The sequence below is a fragment of the Nematostella vectensis genome, chromosome 7 (assembly GCF_932526225.1).
Source record: "Nematostella vectensis chromosome 7, jaNemVect1.1, whole genome shotgun sequence".
Taxonomy (NCBI): Eukaryota; Metazoa; Cnidaria; class Anthozoa; order Actiniaria; family Edwardsiidae; genus Nematostella; species Nematostella vectensis.
Genome location: NC_064040.1, coordinates 10,980,764 through 11,003,229, shown reverse-complemented (window position 1 = coordinate 11,003,229; position 22,466 = coordinate 10,980,764). Strand labels below are relative to the sequence as shown.

The following is a 22,466-nucleotide window of genomic DNA, read 5'->3' as shown; positions in this document are numbered from 1 at the left end:
CACTAAATATATGCGCACTACTTGTTTGCTTTTAGCTTATCTTATTTCCCAAGCGTTCTACTTGTTGGCTTTCAGCTTAGCATATATCCCAAGCACTCTACTTGTTTGCTTTCAGCCTTGCTCATTGCCCAAGCTCTACAGACGAGTATCTTGTTGTTGACGGGTTTCCCGGTATCATGTCAACTACTCGGTTATACCGACCACCCGAAGCAAGACGGAAAGTCGCTGATAACATGGCCAAGGTTTGTCCCCCTAAATATCACGACCTGTAACTGACTGCCTTGTAAACAGTTATATTTCTTGTCAGGGTTTTTCCCCTAAATATCACTACCTATAATTGAATGCCTTGTAAACAGTTATATTTCTGGCTAAGGTTTTCCCCCTAAATATCACGACCTATAATTGAATGCCTTGTAAACAGTTATATTTCTGGCTAAGGTTTGTCCCCTAAATATCACGACTTATAACTGACTGCCTTGTAAACAGTTATATTTCTCGCCAAGGTTTTCCCCCTAAATATCACGACCTATAATTGAATGCCTTGTAAACAGTTATATTTCTGGCTAAGGTTTGTCCCCTAAATATCACGACCTATAACTGACTGCCTTGTAAACAGTTATATTTCTTGTCAGGGTTTTTCCCCTAAATATCACGACTTATAATTGACTGCCTTGTAAACAGTTATATTTCTGGCTAAGGTTTGTCCCCAAATATCACGACCTATAATTGACTGCCTTGTAAACAGTTGTTTTTCTGCTCAAGGTTTGTTCCTTGAATATCTTTGTCTATAGCCGACCACCATGTTAACCCAGTCGACCCCCGTGAACTGCCCTCAAGGGATACTAAAACCGATACATTTGTTTCAATCTTCATTTGCATACATTTACTTTTGGAACGGCGCATGAAAAAAACGGCGTCCAAGCATGACCTTATTCGTGTAATGACTGAAAAATAGTCTCTAGGGAAGTCAGCTCGATTTTACTAATTTGAAGTCATTCGGTTGAGTGTCCTGATCTTTTATATGCCCCTCGAACATGTATCACGTGTGTTCTTTTTTTATTGAGTAGCTGTTTTGAGTTGTGTCACGTGTTCTAGATGCGCCTCGAACGTCTGATCATGTTTGCATCACCTGTGTGTTTTTAGTGTAATAGCTGTTTTGAGTTGTGTCGTGTTCTTCTAGATGCGGCTCGGTCTGCTCAAGCTACTGCAGAAGGTGTTGTTCAATCTTCAGCCCGAGCAGGTGCCCGCGGTGATCGGCGGAGTGCTAAAAGCCGAGTATCTCCTAGTCTGGGTCTCGCATGACTGCGAGAACATCCGGGAACTCGTCATCAAGGTACGTTTTCAAAACCACCCGTGAACTCGTCATCAAGGTACGTTTCCAAGAATATCCGGAAACCCGTCATCAAGGTAAGTTCCCCAGAACTTCCGTGAACTCGTCATCAAGGTACTCTTCCAAGAACATCGGTGAACTCGTCATCAAGGCACGTTCCCAAGAACGTCTGTGAACTCGTCAGCAAGGTACGTTTCAAAAAAAACATCCGTGAACTCGTCATTGAGGTACGTTTCCGAGAATATCCGGGAGCACGTTATCAACGTACGTTTCCAAGAACATCCGGGAACTCGTCATCAAGGCACGTTCCCAAGAACGTCTGTGAACTCGTTATCAAGGTATGTTTCCTAGAACATCCGTGAACTCGTCATCAGGGTACGTTTCAAAGAACATCCTGGGAACTTGTCATCAAGGTACGTTTCCAAGAACATCCGGGAACTTATTATCAAGGAACTTTTCCAAGGATATCTGGGGACTTGCTATGATATTATTGTTAATGTGTATTTGTGATTGTTTAAAATTTTCAGATTCTTTGCCTGTATCTCCAGAAGGCGGAGCCAGAGCAGTACAGTCACTTTATCCGTAGCAACGGTTACCACCTACTAGCCAATCAGGTTAGACTTTGATGTTTGAATATTTAATTATTTTGATGGTAATGAGAAGTGCTAGTTTCTTTTTGTCTTTTTCTTTAGCTTTATGACTATCCTATCACCATGGAAACCGTAGAAGCGTGTCTTTGGCTTCTTGTTGGTCGTCAAGTTGATTTGCAGAAAGACCTGTAAGTCACATCCCCCTCCCTGCCTTGTCTAGACAGACAACCTAAGCTATATTTGATTTCGGCTAACTTGGTGTATAGATATCTCACTTCATAATAGGACACTTGCCTCTGTCACAGGGGAGGTCGCTTAAATATGGAAAAAAGAAATGCAGCGCTTTACATTAGAATGTATTTAGAACGTATTTAAAATGTCCATGTTTGCACTGAGGAACATAAGATTCTAGTAAGCCAACATACAGCCAGTGAAATTCAGGGCCGAGAAACAGAAAGATACTCCCATTGTCTCCACCGGGAAACGAACCCGTTTCTGCTGAGATGACGGGGCCCGTACACTGAGGTGCTAATATACTGAGATGACGGGCCCCGTACACTGAGGTGCTAATACAGTGAGCCCCCTTTGGTACCACTGCTCAATAGAGGTTCCACTGTATTCCTTGCTCTAGTGCATATGTGGATACTCCTGACTGTAGCCTGCTGGAGACGGTGCGCCCCTTGGGTGTGGTTCCTCTGCTTGCTCTACTGGAGAACAGTCTCACCACCCCAAACCTCTTCCGCTTGATGGTCAAGCACCTCTGTCAGCTCTTCATTAAGGTATTGTAAGTGGTAGCGTTAAAAGGTTCTTACCTAACTCTACATGTGTATCTCTAGGGCTATCCTTAAGGTGTTTACTAATGACCTGTTTCAAGAAATAAGAACTTACCCTTTAAGAAGGGTTAACAGATTACCTTCCTTCCCTTTAAAATGTGAATCTATAAGGGCTGTACTTAAGGTATTAGACTAATGACTTGTTCCAAGGGAACTTACCCTTTAAGAAGGTGTAACAGATTCCATTTTCTTCCTTAAAATGTGAATCTATAAGGGCTGTCCTTAAGGAATTAGACTAATTACTTGTTCCAAGGAAGCGAACTTACCCTTTAAGAAGGGTTAAAAGATTTCCTTCCTTCCCTTGTGAATCTCTAGGGCTATCCTTAAAATATTGACTTCTTTTACATGTTGCAGCGTTATTATTAGGACTGTGTTTGCCAGAAACCCTTTTTTAAGATCACTTAAAAGCGATCGCACGTGCTTATACGACATACTTATTTGTCTTGAAGGTGGATGATTTGTGTCTTCAAGCAGTGGCGAACGGTCTGCTTCAGACCATATGCAACGTTATCTCTGGGCTCTCACGTATCCTGCAGAAGCAAAGGTAGGGGCTCTCCTCTCCATCATCCAAACTCCCCGATGGTACGATTGTTGCTTGTACGACTGTTGATTGTTGACTGTATGATATTTGACTGTATGATTGTTGACTGTATGGTTGTTGACTGTATGATTGTGGACTGTATGATTGTGGACTGTATGATTGTTGACTGTATGATTGTTGACTGTATGATTGTTGACTGTATGATTGTTGACTGTATGGTTGTTGACTGTATGATTGTTGACTGTACGATTGTTGACTGTATGATTGTTGCTTGTATGATTGTTGCTTGTATGATTGTTGACTGTATGATTGTTGACTGTATGATTGTTGACTGTATGATTGTTGACTGTACGATTGTTGACTGTATGATTGTTGACTGTATGGTTGTTGACTGTATGATTGTTGACTGTACGATTGTTGACTGTACGATTGTTGACTGTATGATTGTTGACTGTATGATTGTTGACTGTATGATTGTTGACTGTATGATTGTTGACTGTATGATTGTTGACTGTATGATTGTTGCTTGTATGATTGTTGACTGTATGATTGTGGACTGTATGATTGTGGACTGTATGATTGTTGACTGTATGATTGTTGACTGTATGATTGTTGACTGTATGGTTGTTGACTGTATGATTGTTGCTTGTATGATTGTTGCTTGTATGATTGTTGACTGTATGATTGTTGACTGTATGATTGTTGACTTTATGGTTGTTGACTGTATGATTGTTGCTTGTATGATTGTTGCTTGTATGATTGTTGCTTGTACGATTGTTTTTACGTGTGATTGTTGTTGTAGTGCTGATTGCAGAGCACAGCAGTGGGACATGCGTGACCTGGTCTCGTCTGTTCAGGAGTTCATCGCGTGTATGGTCAGGAAGGCCTGCAGGTAACGAACATTCTAGTTGTATCACTATCATTATCATTATCACCATCACCATCATTATCATTAATGATAATGTCGTTATCGTTATCGTTATCATAGCCATTGCCATTGCCATTATCATTATTATTATATCAATCATATCATATCTTATCAAATCATTTCATATGTTATAAAATACTAGCCGTTATAAATGAACTTCAAAAATAGTATTTATAGAACAATGGTAAGGAACTACTTTTGATCGAGTGGCGCACATTTCATTAGCCCTTACAATGCTGTTTTTCAAAGGATTGTTCATTTGTTAATCATGTACACTAATTCTGAAAAAGTATTGCTCTTTGTTACTTTTTGTACACTTTGTCCCCCAGGTCTGCACTTTGTTAACGTTTTTTGTAGCTACTGCGCATGTGCGAGTAGCTACTATGTGCCACAATAAGTAACCGCGTTCGCGAGGTTTGCTCGGATATACTTCGGGCTTTGGTCGTTAGTTGACAATCACTTATAAAGAAGAAAATATCTAAATAATCAAAATAATTCGGGATTTGTTAAACAAAAAATAAACTCGATGCAATCTCGGTGTAACTTTAAGTTAGTGATTTATAAAAGTTTGCAATTCGTGCCGAAACACACGATCAAGCACGCGTCAACACGCTCTCGTTTCGGGTCGGGTATTTTTGCCCGTATCCGATTCCTTTTAACGGGAAATCAAGTGGCAACAGTTTCAGAGCTTTATTGTAGTTCTCTGTAGGGTCAAACATATTTAAAGTACTTATTATTTTGTCATGCTCGACAGAACTTTTCGAAGGACAAGAAGGGTTCAATACAAAGCAGTAATAAAATTAATTTTAGTACTTCGATCTTTGGCTGAGAGCCACGTGGCCAAGTGGTTAGCTCATTGGACTCGTGTGTGAGAGAGAGGTCAAGAGAATTTTTTTTTTCAATGTTTTTACATTGTTATCAGTCTTATACCGTTTATTAACAGTTGTCATAGTACGACGATACTAAAATACCCAATAGATGTATGATAAGCTTTACACAGTTGCCGTAAATAATTGTTGCAGTTGCTACATGTACGTTGACGGGCCTATTTTCTACACTTTGTTCACACGTCTGAACTCTGTTTTCTCAAAGCTGCGATACGCGCACAATTGATTTTACATATTTATCGTTATATCCGTTTTTTAACAGCACTTCTGGTGACCTCCTGTTTCAAATGTTCGAGGACTTGCTGGTGGTGCTTGAAAATCTCGAGGAGTGGGATCACCGCAAGAGCAGAGGTACGTTCGCGGATATCTCGTCAATAGTCGAGATTGACCAAAAGTGACCAAACCAATGTTAAGTGACCAAACCAATTCGAGCTTCGAATTGGTTTGGTCACTTATTTATTGCTAACTATAGTGCCCCTAACCCGTAAGCCTAAGGCAACCCAAATGCCAGTGACATGTTCAGTGACATTTTCATCGTATTTGCCGTAGTTTCCATTCAACCGCATTGTAGTCACCTCTCAAACAACTTATTCTTCTCTGTCCAGATAATGGCACCTACATGTTGTACCTGGCCAGGTACCTCCGGTACTTCGCGGTCCAGGTAGCACTGCACTTTTTCCAGGAAATTTGCAAAGAGGAGACAGCGATGGGAGCTGCTCGGAAAACCAAGAAGAATACTGGCCTTAGGTAAGGAGTGAATCGAGCTCCACATTTAGGGTGTCTGGTATGTTCAGTTATTATTTGTCCAAATGCAAAAAACACCCGGGTTTATTTCATGACCTTTGATCGTTTAGATGAATACAACAATGTGTAAGTAATCTCACATCTAGCAGATAAATATTTAATGAAATAGTTTTTCATACTTTACAGATTTTCTTAGTACAGCAATATTGTTTCTGTTTGGCCGCGACCACGTAATTAACCATGTGAATGAATAAATGAAATATCAAGCTTGTTTTTACTCTTATACGTGGCAGATCGCATGGCTTATTCTGTGTCCATGTGACTATAAGACAATGGCGCATGAATTCTTTATCTTGTTCCAGGCTCCCGTTCCGCGTCTCTGATCGCTCGCCTGAGCAGTCTCCGTTCAGCCCAGTCTCCTCATGGATCCATCTCTCTTCCGGTGACGATCAACCGAGCTTGGATCCAAGCCTCCTAAAGAGCTCCCCCACACGAGCCAACCTGAACGAGCAGACCCGTCGCTTCAAGAACACAGTCCAGACTGCGGTCAACTTTGTAATCTATTCTAAGACTTTCTTTCTCCAGGATGCGTGCGGCCCGCTCCAGTTCTACGCGGCAGACTTGCAGGTGGGGGTCACTTAACGCTTTCTCATCAAGTAAAAAAAGGATTCGTCTTTCAATGGAATCTTTATATCGTTTCATTGAGCGGCACGCGCTATAAAAAAATAATTAAAGCATAGCCATAGCAGGCCTCGAATTATTGAGGGGGGGAGTCACGATACAGAAACATTAATAAAACAATGGGGTTCACAGCGATGCCCCTACTGGTCATTTCCTTATAATTTTTGAAAATATTGGGGGGGGGGCGTACCCCCAGTGCCCCACCCCCTGCTACGGCCCCGTTTTGATTAACACTTATCATTTTCTTACCTCGACGGATGACAAGTTCATTGAAGTTAATCACATATGGTGTAAATAGAAAGACTAATTACAAGTTGTAGTAAAACTAGATTGCCTGCGTAGCCGTGATGTAGACAAGCTATAAATCAAAACGAGGTTTAAAGTCTTCCGTCTTTGTGAAATAGTGTAGTTAACCCTCCAAACGTCAGAACAGGCGTAAAACTAACTTTTTAAACCTCGTTTTGATTTATAGCATGTCTATCACATAGTACATTTCTCACGTGCATTTGCTTGCTTCCAAAAGCTGTCACTATAATTATCTCCTTGTACTCTGTTTTATGGAAGAAAGATAAATATTATACATTCCATTGATGCGCCAAAGTGTCTTCGATCTGCATTACTCTGTAAAGCTCTGTGAGACGTTTTATTCTTTCGTACCTGGGTCCAATCTGTTTGATTCCAATATATCTCATGTCAGCAATTGTTAATTTTCTGATTGACGTGGAGTTCACTAATAACCAGCGAGGTGAGGGAATGCTTCAGTGAATACTCCTAGTTATAAAGTCTGTGGCGATTAAACTGATTGGTAATAAACTTTCTTTGGCATAGTAGCGTGCATCGCACTGTAATGGCCTAATGTAGGGTCTAATGTCCTAATGTCTGTATTACCCAGACATGTGAATTCTATTAACGTTTTTACAAGGTGCATGAGGTGTTACAGCCGGCCATCGTGAAAGGAGCATCAACTGGTCTTGACATCAATCGCGAGTTTGCTCAGTTCGTGTTCAGTCTGATGTTGGAGTACTTAGAAGCGTCCCTGGTATGTACAATGCTATTGATAAGCAACCGCTGAAGGGAACCCCTTTTCTCGTCTTAAAAGTCTCATTTCTTCGGGTAGATGAGAGGACAGCGTATTGCTTTCCCTTTTTTACGTTTCTTTAAGGTTAGGCATGCTTGAATGCATGCATATAGCAAAGCTCCCTAACCAGGATGAAGGCCATCCAACAGTAGCGCGCCGCTTGGCTTGATTCACAATTTAACTCAAGCGCAATGGGAATGCAGTTACTTTATTTTCTTGTGCTTGCAATAGCATTTGACCATTATTGCTTGCTCCTAGTGGAAATCAGCCTTAGTTAAGTCGTGTCTTTTTTATCCGCCTAAAGGACGGCAAGCGGAGCGCTTCAAGCAAGTTGTTCTACACGTCCAAGGACCTCATTAAGTGTCAAATGAGTAAACTATTGGTTCATCTGCTGAGCCCAGGACAGGACCCAGAGCTGAGCTTCTACGTGCTCCAGCTTGCCAACCATCCCCAAGCCAAGAAGCTGCTCTACGCGCTGATCACGTGCAACGGTGGTGGAAAGGTACTGTTGTTTACGTGCAACGGAGGGGAAGGGTATTGTTGATCACGTGTAACGGAGCGGGAAAGGTACTTTTCATTATGTGTTACGGAGTGGGGAGTGCACTGTTGATCACGTGCAACGGAGGGGGGAATGCACTGTTGATCACGTGCAACGGGGGGGATGCACTGTTGATCAGAGGCAATGGAGGGGGGAAATCTACTGTTGATCAAGTGCAACGGAGGGGAAATGTACTGTTGATCAAGTGCGACGTAGGGGGGAATGTACCGTTGATCACGTGCAATGGAGAGGGAAATGTACTGTTGATCAGAGGCAACGGAGGTGGAAAGGTACTGTTGATCACGTGCATCGGACAGGGAAGGGTAAGGTTGATCACGTGGGGGAAAGATAATGCTGATCACGTGCAATGGAGGGGGAAGGTTCAGTTGAACACGTGCAATGGAGGGGGAAGGTTCAGTTGATCACGTGCAATGGAGGGGGAAGGTTCAGTTGAACACGTGCAATGGAGGGGGAATGTTCAGTTGATCACGAGCAATAGAGGGGTGGGGGGGTAGGTACAGTTGATCACGTACAAATGATGGGAAAGGTACTGCTGATCAATACTAGATCACGTGAAACGGAAAAAAATCTAAGCAAATATAACTAGGTCAAAATCAAGGGACTGTAAAGGCTAGGTAGAGACCTGTTCGCTATCGACATGTCAGCGCTGCTTTTCTTTCAGCACAAGGAGAGGCTGGTGATTAATATGCCGAAACTTGTTACCAATCCCCGACTGATAGACAACCAAAAAGTGGCCGCCAAGAATTTTATGGAGCTGCTGGAATCCTGCGGGCTCAGAGTGATGACAGTTGGAGAGAGCTCGAACCCCGACGAGGTGGGCTACCTGGCTCACCCCTCTTTTTCTCTGTATCTAAGATAATTTTTTTCATGAGTATATACCTCTTTTTAAATACAAATGCATTCTGAGAGAGAATGAGGTATTATTATAGATAATATAATCTTCTTGTCTTGTTGCAGTAGCCTCGAAACGTCTGTTAATATCTATCTTTTCTAGAGCTATTTAAATCTATAATTATACTTATTCGTCTGATAACAAGTGCTACCATCCATCTACAACATCTTTTTGGATTTTCTTAAAAGTTTCGACCCGCGTAAAGTATGGCAAAATAGTTGAGTTAGTGTGGCTTACTCATTTTTTTTCTGTTCTTTCTCTCAGCAAGCAAATCAGTGGGATCAGGCGGATACCATAGGAATGGTGGAGTGGCAGAAGAAACGCGTCGAGTCGAACAGACCGTAAGTATCATGTGCACATGCTTTAGTAGAGTGTGATATACCTGAAAAGAGTGTGAGACTGGGGGGGACAGACCGTAAGTATTATGTGCACATGCTTTAGTAGAGTGGGATATACTTGAAAAGAATGTGAGACTAGGGGAAAATAGACTGTAAGTATCATGTGCAAGTGCGTGCTTGGGTAGAGTAGGATATACCTGAAAAGAAAGTGAGACTGGGGGGGAACAGACCGTCAGTATCATGTGCACGTGCTTTGGTAGAGTGGGATATACCTGAAAAAAAATGTGAGACTGGGGGGGGGGGGGCAGACCGTGAGTATCATGTGCACGTGCTTAAGTAGAGTAGGATATACCTGAAAAGAAAGTGAGACTGGGGGGGAACAGACCGTGAGTATCATGTGCACGTGCTTAAGTAGAGTGGGATATACCTGAAAAAAAATGTGAGACTGGGGGGGGGGGGGGGGGGGGGGCAGACCGTGAGTATCATGTGCACGTGCTTTGGTAGAGTGGGATATACCTGAAAAGAATGTGAGACTGGGGGGAACAGACCATAAGTATCATGTGCACGTGCTTTGGTAGAGTAGGGTATACCTGAAAAGAATGTGAGACTGGGGGGAACAGACCGTCAGTATCATGTGCAAGTGCGTGCTTTGGTAGAGTAGGATATACCTGAAAAGAAAGTGAGACTAGGGGGTGGGGCAGACCGTAAGTATCATGTGCACGTGCTTAAGTAGAGTGGGATATACCTGAAAAGGGTGCGATACTGGGGGAGAACAGGCCGTAAGTATCACGTGCATGTGCTTTAGTAGAGTGGGATATACCTTAAAGGGTGCGAGAATTGGAAAACAGATCATAAGTACGAAGTGCACAAGGATGGAATGGGGTGCACTGACAAAAAGTATGAGTGCTGAAAGTATATGGTGATATTGACTATTTACAATGGTATTCACTAGATCACGTGATCGAACCCACTTTGTTTGTTCCAGGTTGACACAGCAAGTGGTGTCTCTTGGGAAACAGACCTCTGCTTCTGCTATGGACGTGACGAGAGTCGTGGTGGAGATACAAGACGGCCAAAGGCAGACTCTACTCAAGCACAACAGAGACGCTCTTTCGGCTGAGGTGCAGGTCAGAAAGAAATGGCGGCAGCTGATAGAGAGGCTCACACACGAAAGGTGAAGCACTAACTTACTTAGGTAAAGCTCTTACTTACCTATACCTAGGTGAAGCACTTACGTATTTGAAACATCTACCAAGGTGAAACACTTACTTACCTAGGTGAAGCACTAACCTAGGTGACACACTCACCTTGGTAAAACATTTACTTACCTAGGTGAAACACTTACCTAGATGAAACACTTGCTTACCTAAGTGAAACTCTTGCTTACCTAGGTGAAAGACTTACTTACCTAGGTAAAGCACTTACTTACCTAGGGGAAACAATTACTACTTGGGTGAAACTCTTGCTTACCTAGTTAAAACACTTACTTTTCTAGGTGAAACACTTACTTACCTAGGTGAAACACTTACTAACCTATGTGAAACACTTACCTATTCAAATGGTAACCACTGCAATACTCAAATTATTTTGGAATACTGATGTAGATCCATCTGGTATGACGAGGATTTTTTTCCAACGTCCTGGAGACTGGATCCGACTGAGGGACCGTCACGTGTCCGATGTCGTTTGCAAAGATTTCACTTAGACATTAGCGATCGCTTTGTCATGGACGGGTACAAAAAGGAAAGTGAGTAAACCCTTGATTTTACGGGAATATGTTACCGCTCCGTCAATGATGGGTACTAAAAATAGTTCGAGAAACCCTCGCTTTTATGGGCATATAATCGTCTCTCAATCGCAACGCCCCTCCACTTTTCTGAGTAGGTGTTTTTTTTTTCACATGAACGCGGGGTTTAAAATGTATCGAGCGTTACATGTAGAAATTGATTGCTTGAAGATACGATATTCTACAACTGTATATTGTCTACAGTTTATTATCGATTGGACTGTTTGTATTCATTTTAGTGGTACTTTATGTCAAAAACCCCTTCCCCTCTTAGAACTACCATCCCTTCAACCACCCCTCCAACAACCTCGGCCCCACACTTTTGGAAACACTTCGCCGTCCCTGCCAGGGATATTTCTATCCCGCTCGCACCGTTTACTCGGTGTTTTTTTAGCGGGGAAAAATAACACCATCTTTATGATGTTTCACATTTCTACTGTTAAAACCAATTCTGAATCTTTTTGTCAAATTAACGTCATTTGTCGTATCGCTCATCATTCATCAGTTTTCAGTAATGAATGTCTCTGAATGTTAAACAGTCACCTACCTTTGCTAGTTTCAAAACAAAAGTCCAAAATCTGTACTATGATAAACTGCTTTTTGACTTTGATCCTGAACGGGTTTGTATATGGAAGACTGCCCTCATTACAGATCGCTAAACATTGACTTCTGCTAGATTTTATGCTATGTCACATTATCTGTATTGATTCTTAATTTTATTTTGGTTCTGTAAAATTGGTGATGTCCTGTCACGTGGGTAGGGGTTTGCCTTGCCGGGACCTCTCGTCCGTTAGCATCCTCCTCGTCACATCGTGACGGAAGCCTATAAATAAAATAAATGAAATAATCTTTTTTGATAGATCCTAGGCAAGGATACACACCATTGGCCTATCTGTTTGAAGACACGACAACCTCTATGAAGAAGAATGTCTACTATATATTTGACACTCTTGACACAATACGGTAGGTACAAATAGTCCCACTCTTTCTGCTTTGTTTTTCAATTTGCTTATGTTTCTGTTTGTGGAGTTTCGCTTACCAATCCCCTTTGTTGGCTACAAGTCAGTTTACCTTATTTACCTCGCTTGGTATATGAATTTGCCTAAAGTCAGCCTTCGTGTATCAGAACCTATTGCGTTCGAGAAGTTAATCTTTTGAACTTATAAGTAGTATGACAGTGCACCAGTGGCCAAGTAAAAGCGCAAGCAAAAGTGGTTGTGGGTTCTTCTCTAAAAGTTAAAGACTGTTCTCTTTATACAGTGTCTTTAAAGCACTTCGAGGGGAAAGGGGGGGGAGTGTGGGTGATTTTTGGGGGCACTTCGAGGGGAAAAGGGGGGGAGTGGGGGTGATTTTTGGGGGCACTTCGAGGGGAAAAGGGGGGGAGTGGGGGTGATTTTTGGGGGGCACTTCGAGGGGAAAGGGGGGGGAGTGGGGGTGATTTTTGGGGGCACTTCGAGGGGAAAAGGGGGGGAGTGGGGGTGATTTTTTGGGGGCACTTCGAGGGGAAAAGGGGGGGAGTGGGGGTGATTTTTTGGGGGCACTTCGAGGGGAAAAGGGAGGGAGTGGGGGTGATTTTTTGGGGGCACTTCGAGGGGAAAAGGGGGGAGTGGGGGTGATTTTTGGGGGCACTTCGAGGGGAAAAGGGGGGAGTGGGGGTGATTTTTGGGGGCACTTCGAGGGGAAAAGGGGGGAAGTGGGGGTGATTTTTGGGGGCACTTCGAGGGGAAAAGGGGGGAGTGGGGGTGATTTTTTGGGGGCACTTCGAGGGGAAAAGGGGGGGAGTGGGGGTGATTTTTGGGGGATGGGTATTTGCCTCCAGGGGGATCACACGTCGGTAATAATTCTCATACTTTTACAGCTTCCAGTGTCATTGCAAAAACATAACATTGGACACTAAAACACAGGGCGTGATCCTCATTGGTAAGTCTTGATGTGGACCCGATTACTTAAAAGAGTGTCAGCCAGCCCTCATTTGGTCACCCCTGCAAAATACGGAGGGTGAGAAAGCATCCATTTCTATCTTCTGATTTTGGAAAAGGTATTTCCGCTGTGCCCCGTGTCAAGGAAGCAGGAGTTTCAAGAAAAAAAAATCCAACAATGTTGTGAAATCATCTCTGGAGTTTTTACACTGGTCTCAACATTGTGAGGTTGGAAGAGGGCCGAATAACATTTATTTTGATTTGAAATCATTAGATGTATTTTGAATTTTTCCAGGGCTCAAAATGGACACCGTATATCATTCTAAAGCAAAAGAAAATGCCAATCTGTCATTCTACACTGGTGCAATTCTATGCTACTGTTGCTCACGTCATTGAAATGTTTTTTTAAAAATGATTTCCTGTTTTACTGTAGGTGAAAGCCATATGTACTTTGTCGGAGAAGGGGCTATCGCTGATACCGATATAACTCAGGTATACTAAACAGTAATTAATGACGAAGTATGTTTTGTATTCCATACAATTAACTTAATTTAGCGAGGGTTTATATAATCATTAAAAACAGTTCCCTACTTTATGGCTCTTACCAGTTATCAGGTTTTGCTCTTTCTTTCTTAGTTGTATTTTTCCCAACGCAGCTCAGCGCTGTCTCTATAACCAAGATTGTCTAATTTATTCTCTAACACACATATCGCTTTAGATTCTGCTTGGAAACAAAGACACCGTGTCCATTTCCTGGTCAAATGATGACATCCTGGAAATTCGCTCACGTCGTTACTGCCTCCAGGTACAGGTTTTTATGTGGTATATACGATGTTTAATACGTGTAGACTAATGGAACTGACAGTGTAGAAGTAATGAGTGTCAAAACCTAAAACACCTTTGATCATAAATTGAACGCTGAGGTGTGAAAGTTACTCATAGTTTGGCTTCCAACTCATTTGTATTCCGTCTTCATTGCGCAAGTAACAGTGTGTACCCAGTGCAGGAGGGAGGCTCCAGGCAAGGGTCCTAATGTTTCGAGTCCTGCTACAGCCTTTCCATCTCTCTTTTTCGACTTCTCTTGCATTGTAAAAAAAAAATAACTACCCTCCCTCCCCTCCCAAACCTGAGCGTGAATAATGGTGTTACTATTGGTTCCAGGATATTGGTATAGAAGTATTTCTATCAAATGGACGGACTTATCTACTCGCGTTCGACAGCAAGGAGGTAACGTTTGGCCATGTTAGGTTTCCTTTCATTGCGCCTCGTCTGATAGATCTAGGAGTTATACATGTCCTTTTGTCGTAGGATCGAGACCTTGTGCTGAGCGAGTTTAAGCAGAGGCGGTTACCGATCATTGAGAGGCCTGCATCCGAACACCTTAACAGCGTCACAGCTAGGTGAGTCGTCATTGTCATTACCACCATATAACCATTATCATAGGCAGGTAGCATCATAATCATTAATAATCATCAATCATTGTCATCATCATCACCGCCATAGGCAGCGGCTTTAGTATCATCATGATCACCATCATCATTAATCATCGACGTCATCATTGTCGGTCTTCATCATCATCATCAACATCATCACAACAATCGTCATCATAATCATTATCATCGTTATCATCACCATCACCACCACCATCAGCTTCATCATCAATCATCATTGTCATCAATCATCGTCATCATCACCACCACCATGTTTGTTTTGACCAATCACATGCGAGATTTGCAAACAATCACCAAGGAACGTGTGTCAGTAAGTTTGTGCGCCTTGATTATCGCTTGTGATTCGTCAGAAGACAATAAACGTTGAACACATATTTTGGGAGTCCACACTTTTGCAGGTCCCACTGTAAAGGATTCTACCGTTCTACTGTAGGGGAGTTATCCTCCCTTTTCAGGCTGCTAGCTCGATTTCGAATTTTAACGGAATTTCTACTGTATCTCGTATCATCTCTTTGCAGGTGGCGCGCGGGTACCCTGTCTAATTTCGAGTACCTAACCGAACTCAACAAGATGGCGGGTCGCACGTGTAACGACCTTATGCAGTACCCAGTCTTCCCGTTCGTGCTCTCCGACTTTACCAGCGAGGTCCTGGACCTGAATGACCCCAAGACCTTAAGGTAACACGCTGTTTATGTTGTCTCCTATATGGGGTTTATGACTACAGTATAAGATTTGGATCTTGAACTTAGGCCGGCTCTGTTTCCTTTGAGAGCGGCCCAGGAATCGGCGCATCCGTCTTTTTTTGTTTCGAGAGAGAAGCCGCAACGAAAGCGAAGCGCTGTGAATGAAAACGAGGCGCTGTGCATGAAAGCGAGGCTCTCTGAATACAGAGCTTCGTGCTTCGCGTTCAATCCCTGAGAGCCAAGCTATGCTGTCTATCCTGGACGGCGTTCAATGATCTAAAACTCTTATATCGTTTTATTCTGTTTCTCAGAGATCTAACCAAACCGATAGCTGTGCAGAACCCCATCATGGAAGCCAAGTATAAAGAGTATTACAGGGTACGTCACACTAGTGCGATTAAACATTTGCCTAGAAGAAGAAAAAACATGCTTGCGCAGTTGAAAATCTGCAGGTTAAAGGCTCTTTTTGTCCAAAGTTGCACAAAATGTGCATCATTTCCCCAACAGTAGTTTACTTGTACCCATATAAACACGTTTTTCAGTAAAAAGTAGGAAGAGCATGAGCGAGAAAGTGACCCCACAGCCGCACTCTGTCATTATAGCTCCGACTCTTCTAACAGTAGATTACCTGTACTTACATAAACACGTTTTTCAGTGTCTAAAGGAAGACTATGAGCAACAAGGGGAAAGTGACCCCGCGGCTGCACCCTGTCACTATAGCTCCCACTATTCCAACAGTGGCACAGTGCTACACTTCCTCGTCCGACTTCCACCCTTCACCAATATGCTTCTACAATATCAAGGTTAGACATTGAGCATGCGCGTTCCCAGGATTGGCCGAGGGGGGGGGGGGGGGGGGCTGGAGGTTAGATGGGTGCGCAGTCATATGTATCATATGGAAAAGAATAATATTTGAAGATTTATAAGAAATGACCCACTTTTTGCCCCCCCCCCCCCCCCCCTGTGTACGCGCCTGTTAAGTAACAGTACGAGTTTTGGGGTAAATTCGCCATTTTTCAATTCGTAGAAACGCTATTGGTATCATGTGCCGTTTCAAATCTCAAATGAATTCGATTGCATTTGGAACGGCACATGGATCGAATGGAGTCTAAACTAGGCCATAGTCTTTCTACTTCTGTTTTACTCATCTTATTTTATAATCATCATAACCATAATCATATCTCCATTATTATCATCACCTTCATCATCACCATGGTTTACCACCCCATCTCCATTGTTTTTGTCATCATAATCATTATCACATCTCCATTATTACAATCACTGCCATCGTTTACCACCACGTCTCAATTCCATTTTGATATATCAAAATCATTGTTTTCGTTTCTTCTCTTAGATGGCAATTTTGACCAACCTGATCGAACATTCCACTCGTTGGCGACTACGTGGCGATTGTCCTCGTACCAGTCTCCCACCGACGTCAAGGAGCTTATCCCTGAGTTCTTCTTCCTCCCAGAATTCCTCGAGAACTTTGAAGGTTTGTCACGCAAGAGTCACTTGCACGTTTCTCTTGTATCTTATTTCCTCTTATCAAGCAAATTTTCTGATAGCGTGACAATGTTATTTTGTTTTAAAACCCTTAACATTTGTAAAAATACAGCTTTCCCTTCATTATTTTTATAATTTCGAAATATAATTTAACCTTTAATATTGTTGGATGGGTGAATATTGTTGGATGGGTGGATTTCACAGTGATTGAAGTGTGGCTACTGAAATAGATAGCTCATTAGTGTAGGATTTAATAGCCTACAAAAACATTTCTCCCGTCAGTATAATCAAGAACTTTAATTGATTGATTGTCATTGTGACAGTACCGGGAGCACTGATAGGCTTAGGGTTTAATAGCTTACAGCGCTACTCAGGACTTGCTGTGAAAGGGGGGGCGCAGTTATAGGTATCATATGGAAGAAGCATATTATTTATAGATTCCATAATTGTAAATGACCCACTTTTGGCCAAGGGGGGTTGTTTCTGCACCCTGCCCACTCCCCCTGTTTACACGCCTGGCCTACTTAAAATGTAGTAAGCAGAATTAACTTTAACACCTGTGTAGTGCCCGGCACTGTTTGAACGAGGACTATAGTTTGTTGTGTGCTTGGGCTGAATTGGTACCATTTCCAGGGTTCGACTTTGGATTCCGCCAGAATGGTGTCCGTGTCATGGACGTCTCTCTTCCGCCGTGGGCCAAGAACAACCCACGCCTGTTCATACTCATACATAGACAGGTGTGTCACTCACCCATCCCACCCCCGCACACGTCTCTTCATGCTCAAGCGTTGTGTTACCCATACTCTAGCGTTGTGTTACCCATACTCAAGCGTTGTGTTACCCATACTCTAGCGTTGTGTTACCCATGCTCAAGCGTTGTTTTACCCATGCTCAAGCGTTGTTTTACCCATGCTCAAGCGTTGTGTTACCCATGCTCAAGCGTTGTGTTACCCATGCTCAAGCGTCGTGTTACCCATGCTCAATCGTTGTGTTACCCATGCTCAATCGTTGTGTTACCCATGCTCAATCGTTGTCTTACCCATGCTCAAGCGTTGTTTTACCCATGCTCAAGCGTTGTGTTACCCATGCTCAAGCGTTATGTTTCCCATGCTCAAGCGTTGTGTTACCCATGCTCAAGCGTTATGTTTCCCATGCTCAAGCGTTGTGTTACCCATGCTCAAGCGTTGTGTTTCCCATGCTCAAGCGTTGTGTTACCCATGCTCAAGCGTTGTGTTACCCATGCTCAATCGTTGTGTTACCCATGCTCAATCGTTGTGTTCCCCATGCTCAAGCGTTGTGTTACCCATGCTCAAGCGTTGTGTTACCCATGCTCAAGCGTTGTGTTACCCATGCTCAAGCGTCGTGTTACCCATGCTCAAGCGTTGTGTTACCCATGCTCAAGTGTTGTGTTACCCATGCTCAAGCGTTGTGTTACCCATGCTCAAGCGTGGTGTTACCCATGCTCAAGCGTTGTGTAACCCATGCTCAAGCGTTGTGTTACCCATGCTCAAGCGTTGTGTTACCCATGCTCAAGCATTGTGTTACCCCATACTCAAGCGTTGTGTTACCCATGCTCAAGCGTTGTGTTACCCATGCTCAAGCGTTGTGTTACCCATGCTCAAGCGTTGTGTTACCCATGCTCAAGCGTTGTGTTACCCATGCTCCAGCGTTGTGTTACCCATGCTCAAGCGTTGTGTTACCCATTCTCAAGCGTTGTGTTACCCATGCTCAAGCGTTGTGTTACCCATGCTCGAGCGTTGTGTTACCCATGCTCGAGCGTTGTGTTACCCATACTCAAGCGTTGTGTTACCCATACTCAAGCGTTGTGTTACCCATGTTTTTACAGGCCTTAGAGACGGACATTGTATCACAGCATTTGCATAACTGGATAGATCTCATCTTTGGATTCAAGCAGACTGGCAAAGACGCAGTGGAGGCGCTTAATGTGTTTCATCCTGCGGTGAGTGACGTCAACAAAGTGTACGTTTTCCTATGAGCTGTCACATTAGGAATTTAAGCAGTGACGACAGAAAACAATCGAAATTCAAAGAGCCAGACGTGAAATATACTCTGAAATGGATTCTGTCTGATACATTTCAGCCGGTTTCCTTCGAACGTGAAAACTCCAAGTTTCACGGTCTAGCGAGAACGAGAACGTGTGCGCTGAAAACTAGACTATCATAGCTCGCTATGTTGGAATTAAGATCCTAGGCTTTTCAATATTTTTGGGACAACAAAAACTAGTTAATTTTATCAAAACTAGTTTAGAATTCAGCACAAAGCATGAAAGCTTTTTTAGGATCAAGTTCTCCCCGAGTCGGCTGTGGTAATTGCTTTTTAAAGCAAATTAAAATTCCCTTTTAAATACCTTATGGCCTCTGTTGTTAGACGTATTTCGGCGTGGACATCAACTCGATCACAGACCCCATCAGCAACAAGGCCCTGAAGACCATGATCGAGACGTATGGTCAGACCCCGACGCAACTCTTCACCTACCCGCACAGCCCGTGGGTCACCCGCAAACCCCAGGCCCTCTCTGCCGCGGACACGGCTTCTGTCAGCTCGCTGAAGTTGGACGCGGAGGTCGCTTCATTCACGGGGACTTTTATCAATAGATTCACGAGCTCTTTCTCGTCTGAAAACACTATCGTCGGGAGCATCACTGATACACTGGCAGGTGGGCGTTATAATGCTATTATAAGTCACTCTAGTGTTAGATGCGTAAGCTTGATTAAAATAATTATGCTACGCTATTACCGCCCCAGCGATAGGTGCGTTTAGGTGCATTATGCTACATTATGATGTGTCATCCTATTGCGTGATGAAGGGTGACCTACGAACTCGAGGTCTTAAATAACACCCCATTCACTTTACCTTAAATTGAAAGTACTAAAACAAGCACTAAAACTCCACATCGATAATGATATCTAGCTACTATCTATCCTAAAAGAAGGCCAAATACGCAGGCATTTTATGCTCCCGCTCAATGGCGAGTCACACATAGCATCCATTTCCATCGGCTAATTCAAGCGAGTATCCAAGATATTTGCAATCAAAAGTCGTCAATTACGTATCAGATTTCATTCGTAGATTATTATTTTGAAGTTTCCTTGTGCATAGACCATTTTCAATGATAAACAATTTCAAAGGAGTGGTTGTCTGACATTCTTGAGGGAACCGCATTGCGGACGCTTTCGTAATGACACTAGGCCTTTAATAAAAGGCTTGTGGATGGAGGATTTCTTGAAAATGTTTGACGGTGTAGAGATCTTTTATATCATAGACATACACGCTGTTTCATTTGTTTGACTTTTATTTTATTTTCCCAGACATTCCCAGGCCCGTGAACACTGCAGAGGGCCTCAAATGGGGCTCTTACGTCGGCTCTCCCGCTTTACCTGCCCCGATGCTAGCCCCCATCCAGGGCCTTAGCACACCTGCGCATGCTCTTGTCTGTGGCCGTGACGACAGGTGAGGGACACCTAAGGCTTTGCATGAACTTGGCATTTAACAGCGCTTTTCACGAACTGTGACTCGAAGAATTTTACAAAAATTTTACAACGCTTGCTCGATGCCGTCAAAAGTGGCTCGATAAAAAGAAATGAAAAGAAATAGTGAGTATTTCTGAGCTGCCCCCCCCCCCCCCCCGCACCTTGAATCACCAGAGCGCAGATACATTGTGGTCGAGTTGAGTGCACAGGAAAGTGCCCCAGGCAGCCGCCATACAACTCATTTCTGACCACAGAACACAGCTAGGGGTCGACATTGTTGTTGTTTTTTGTGTGAAGGAAGGACAACCTCGAAAACCGAAAAAAAAAATAAGGCGAGAACCAACTGACTAACAACAGACTAGTATCTGATTGGTTCCTCTATGTAGTGTCTACGTACTGTTTAGTATCTGATTGGTTCCTCTATGTAATGTCCACGAGCTGTTTAGTATCTGATTGGTTCCTCTATGAAGTGTCCACGTGCTGTTTAGTATCTCATTGGTTCCTCTATGAAGTGTCCACGTGCTGTTTAGTATCTGATTGGTTCCTCTATGAAGTGTCCACCTGCTGTTTAGTATCTGATTGGTTCCTCTATGAAGTGTCCACCTGCTGTTTAGTATCTGATTTGCTCCTCTATGAAGTGTCTACGAGCTGTTTAGTATCTGATTGGTTCCTCTATGGAGTGTCCACGAGCTGTTTAGTATCTGATTGGTTCCTCTATGAACTGTCCACGAGCTGTTTAGTATCTGATTGGTTCCTCTATGAAGTGTTTTTTGAAGAATGATTGGTTCTTCTTCCTAGGGTTCACGTGCTCTGTACAGACACCACACTAATCACCATGTACCAGAAGGCCGATGCTGCCATTGATTCTGAGCGACTTCTGCTCTCGGCAGTGCTCAGCTGGGCTGCCATGAACGGGCAACTGGATGTCTACCATGGTGGAACCAGCGCTTCACCCATGCTGCTGATGGGAACCAAAACCCCAGATAAGGTATGCCGATCATCGGTGCTTTGTCCCACCATGCTGTGCTGTGTTGCTCCGGCCTTCATTTACTATGCTGTACTATGCCTTGCTGTTAAGTGCTTTCTCTTGCAAAATTGCCCTGCTGTGTTACTCTGGCCTTCATTGCTGCCAATGCTTTGTCTCGCCATGCATATATAAGGGGATTTAGTGCTAAGGGAGACTCTGGAACTAACTTATATGATGAGCAATCGATGCATTTAAGATGTACATTTAAGACGGCCAACCGAACCCACTTGAATCACAGTGAAATCCTACAATAAAATTGGCTCCATTATATTGTTAAAGCGTAAAAGATGACATATTTCAATATTCAAATAAAAAAAAACGTCTCAAACACCATCATAGCGAAGAGCGTGGCCTCGAGCCTCGTTGCCACGACAACCTCGTACCCGATCTTCACGTCCTAAGGGTCCCGAGTATGGACTGTGTAACATCCATTTCTCTTTAGGTAACGCGCTGTGCTGTGAGCCGCAAGTCGCTGTTTATCGGATCATCCACGGGAGCTTTGTCTGTGATACCAGTCAAATACAACCAGGCAACGGTAACTATAACCCCTCCCCCCTAAATACAACCAGACAACGGTGACTATAACCCTCCCCCCCAAAAAAAAAATGCAACCAGACAACGGTGACTATAACCCCCCCCCCCCCAAAAAAAAATGCAACCAGACAACGGTAACTATAACCCCCCAAATACAATCCCACAACAGTGAATTTAACCCCCCCCCCCCAAATTTAACCAGACAACGGTATTTATAACCCCCTCCGGTAAGTATAAACTCATCCTAAAATGCAACCCCAAAACATAAAACCCCCATCTCGCTTTGTCAAATATTATTGGACCGTTTCCCAGATTACGGAGGTCCAGTGGAATTTAACGCGAAAGCGAGTCTTCGACAGTTGCGCATGCGTAGTTACAGTTTAGCCCACTAAACTGTTGATTTTTACCAGGACTGCGGGATCGAGGTCCAAGGAACACGTGTTCGTCTTTATGGCCACACCCAAGCTATCACGTGTCTGCACGTCTGTCACGAGTTCAGTGTTGTGGTCAGCGCTGGTCAAGACGGTCGTGCTATCATATGGGACCTGAACAGGTAAAACCGGTTTGACGGGTCACGTGTCCTAATATCTGTCACGTGCTAAGTGCAGTGTTCAGCGCAGGTAGTGGCGGTCGCGCTGCCAACAGGTAAAACCAGTTTGAAGACTCAC

The 22,466-nt window shown here is 43.4% G+C and overlaps 1 protein-coding gene across 2 annotated transcripts in view; it reads left to right on the top strand.

Moving 5' to 3' along the window:
• LOC5518881 (lysosomal-trafficking regulator) overlaps window positions 1-22,466 on the top strand; it is a 53,373-nt gene that overhangs the window by 28,734 nt on the left and 2,173 nt on the right. For both annotated transcript variants that reach the window (XM_048730078.1, XM_048730079.1), the window contains 33 exons: window positions 116-242; window positions 1,181-1,333; window positions 1,858-1,944; window positions 2,023-2,108; window positions 2,552-2,699; window positions 3,203-3,297; window positions 4,097-4,186; window positions 5,372-5,460; window positions 5,715-5,856; window positions 6,216-6,480; window positions 7,457-7,573; window positions 7,917-8,114; window positions 8,833-8,985; window positions 9,328-9,404; window positions 10,387-10,575; window positions 11,006-11,148; window positions 12,048-12,150; window positions 13,046-13,107; window positions 13,540-13,598; window positions 13,825-13,911; window positions 14,268-14,333; window positions 14,415-14,506; window positions 15,076-15,234; window positions 15,552-15,618; window positions 15,896-16,043; window positions 16,595-16,735; window positions 17,380-17,483; window positions 18,593-18,706; window positions 19,135-19,423; window positions 20,076-20,217; window positions 21,036-21,225; window positions 21,707-21,799; window positions 22,209-22,351. In XM_048730078.1, coding sequence (XP_048586035.1) covers window positions 116-242; window positions 1,181-1,333; window positions 1,858-1,944; window positions 2,023-2,108; window positions 2,552-2,699; window positions 3,203-3,297; window positions 4,097-4,186; window positions 5,372-5,460; window positions 5,715-5,856; window positions 6,216-6,480; window positions 7,457-7,573; window positions 7,917-8,114; window positions 8,833-8,985; window positions 9,328-9,404; window positions 10,387-10,575; window positions 11,006-11,148; window positions 12,048-12,150; window positions 13,046-13,107; window positions 13,540-13,598; window positions 13,825-13,911; window positions 14,268-14,333; window positions 14,415-14,506; window positions 15,076-15,234; window positions 15,552-15,618; window positions 15,896-16,043; window positions 16,595-16,735; window positions 17,380-17,483; window positions 18,593-18,706; window positions 19,135-19,423; window positions 20,076-20,217; window positions 21,036-21,225; window positions 21,707-21,799; window positions 22,209-22,351 — 4,218 coding nt within the window. The remainder of the gene's footprint in view (window positions 1-115; window positions 243-1,180; window positions 1,334-1,857; window positions 1,945-2,022; window positions 2,109-2,551; window positions 2,700-3,202; window positions 3,298-4,096; window positions 4,187-5,371; window positions 5,461-5,714; window positions 5,857-6,215; window positions 6,481-7,456; window positions 7,574-7,916; window positions 8,115-8,832; window positions 8,986-9,327; window positions 9,405-10,386; window positions 10,576-11,005; window positions 11,149-12,047; window positions 12,151-13,045; window positions 13,108-13,539; window positions 13,599-13,824; window positions 13,912-14,267; window positions 14,334-14,414; window positions 14,507-15,075; window positions 15,235-15,551; window positions 15,619-15,895; window positions 16,044-16,594; window positions 16,736-17,379; window positions 17,484-18,592; window positions 18,707-19,134; window positions 19,424-20,075; window positions 20,218-21,035; window positions 21,226-21,706; window positions 21,800-22,208; window positions 22,352-22,466) is intronic.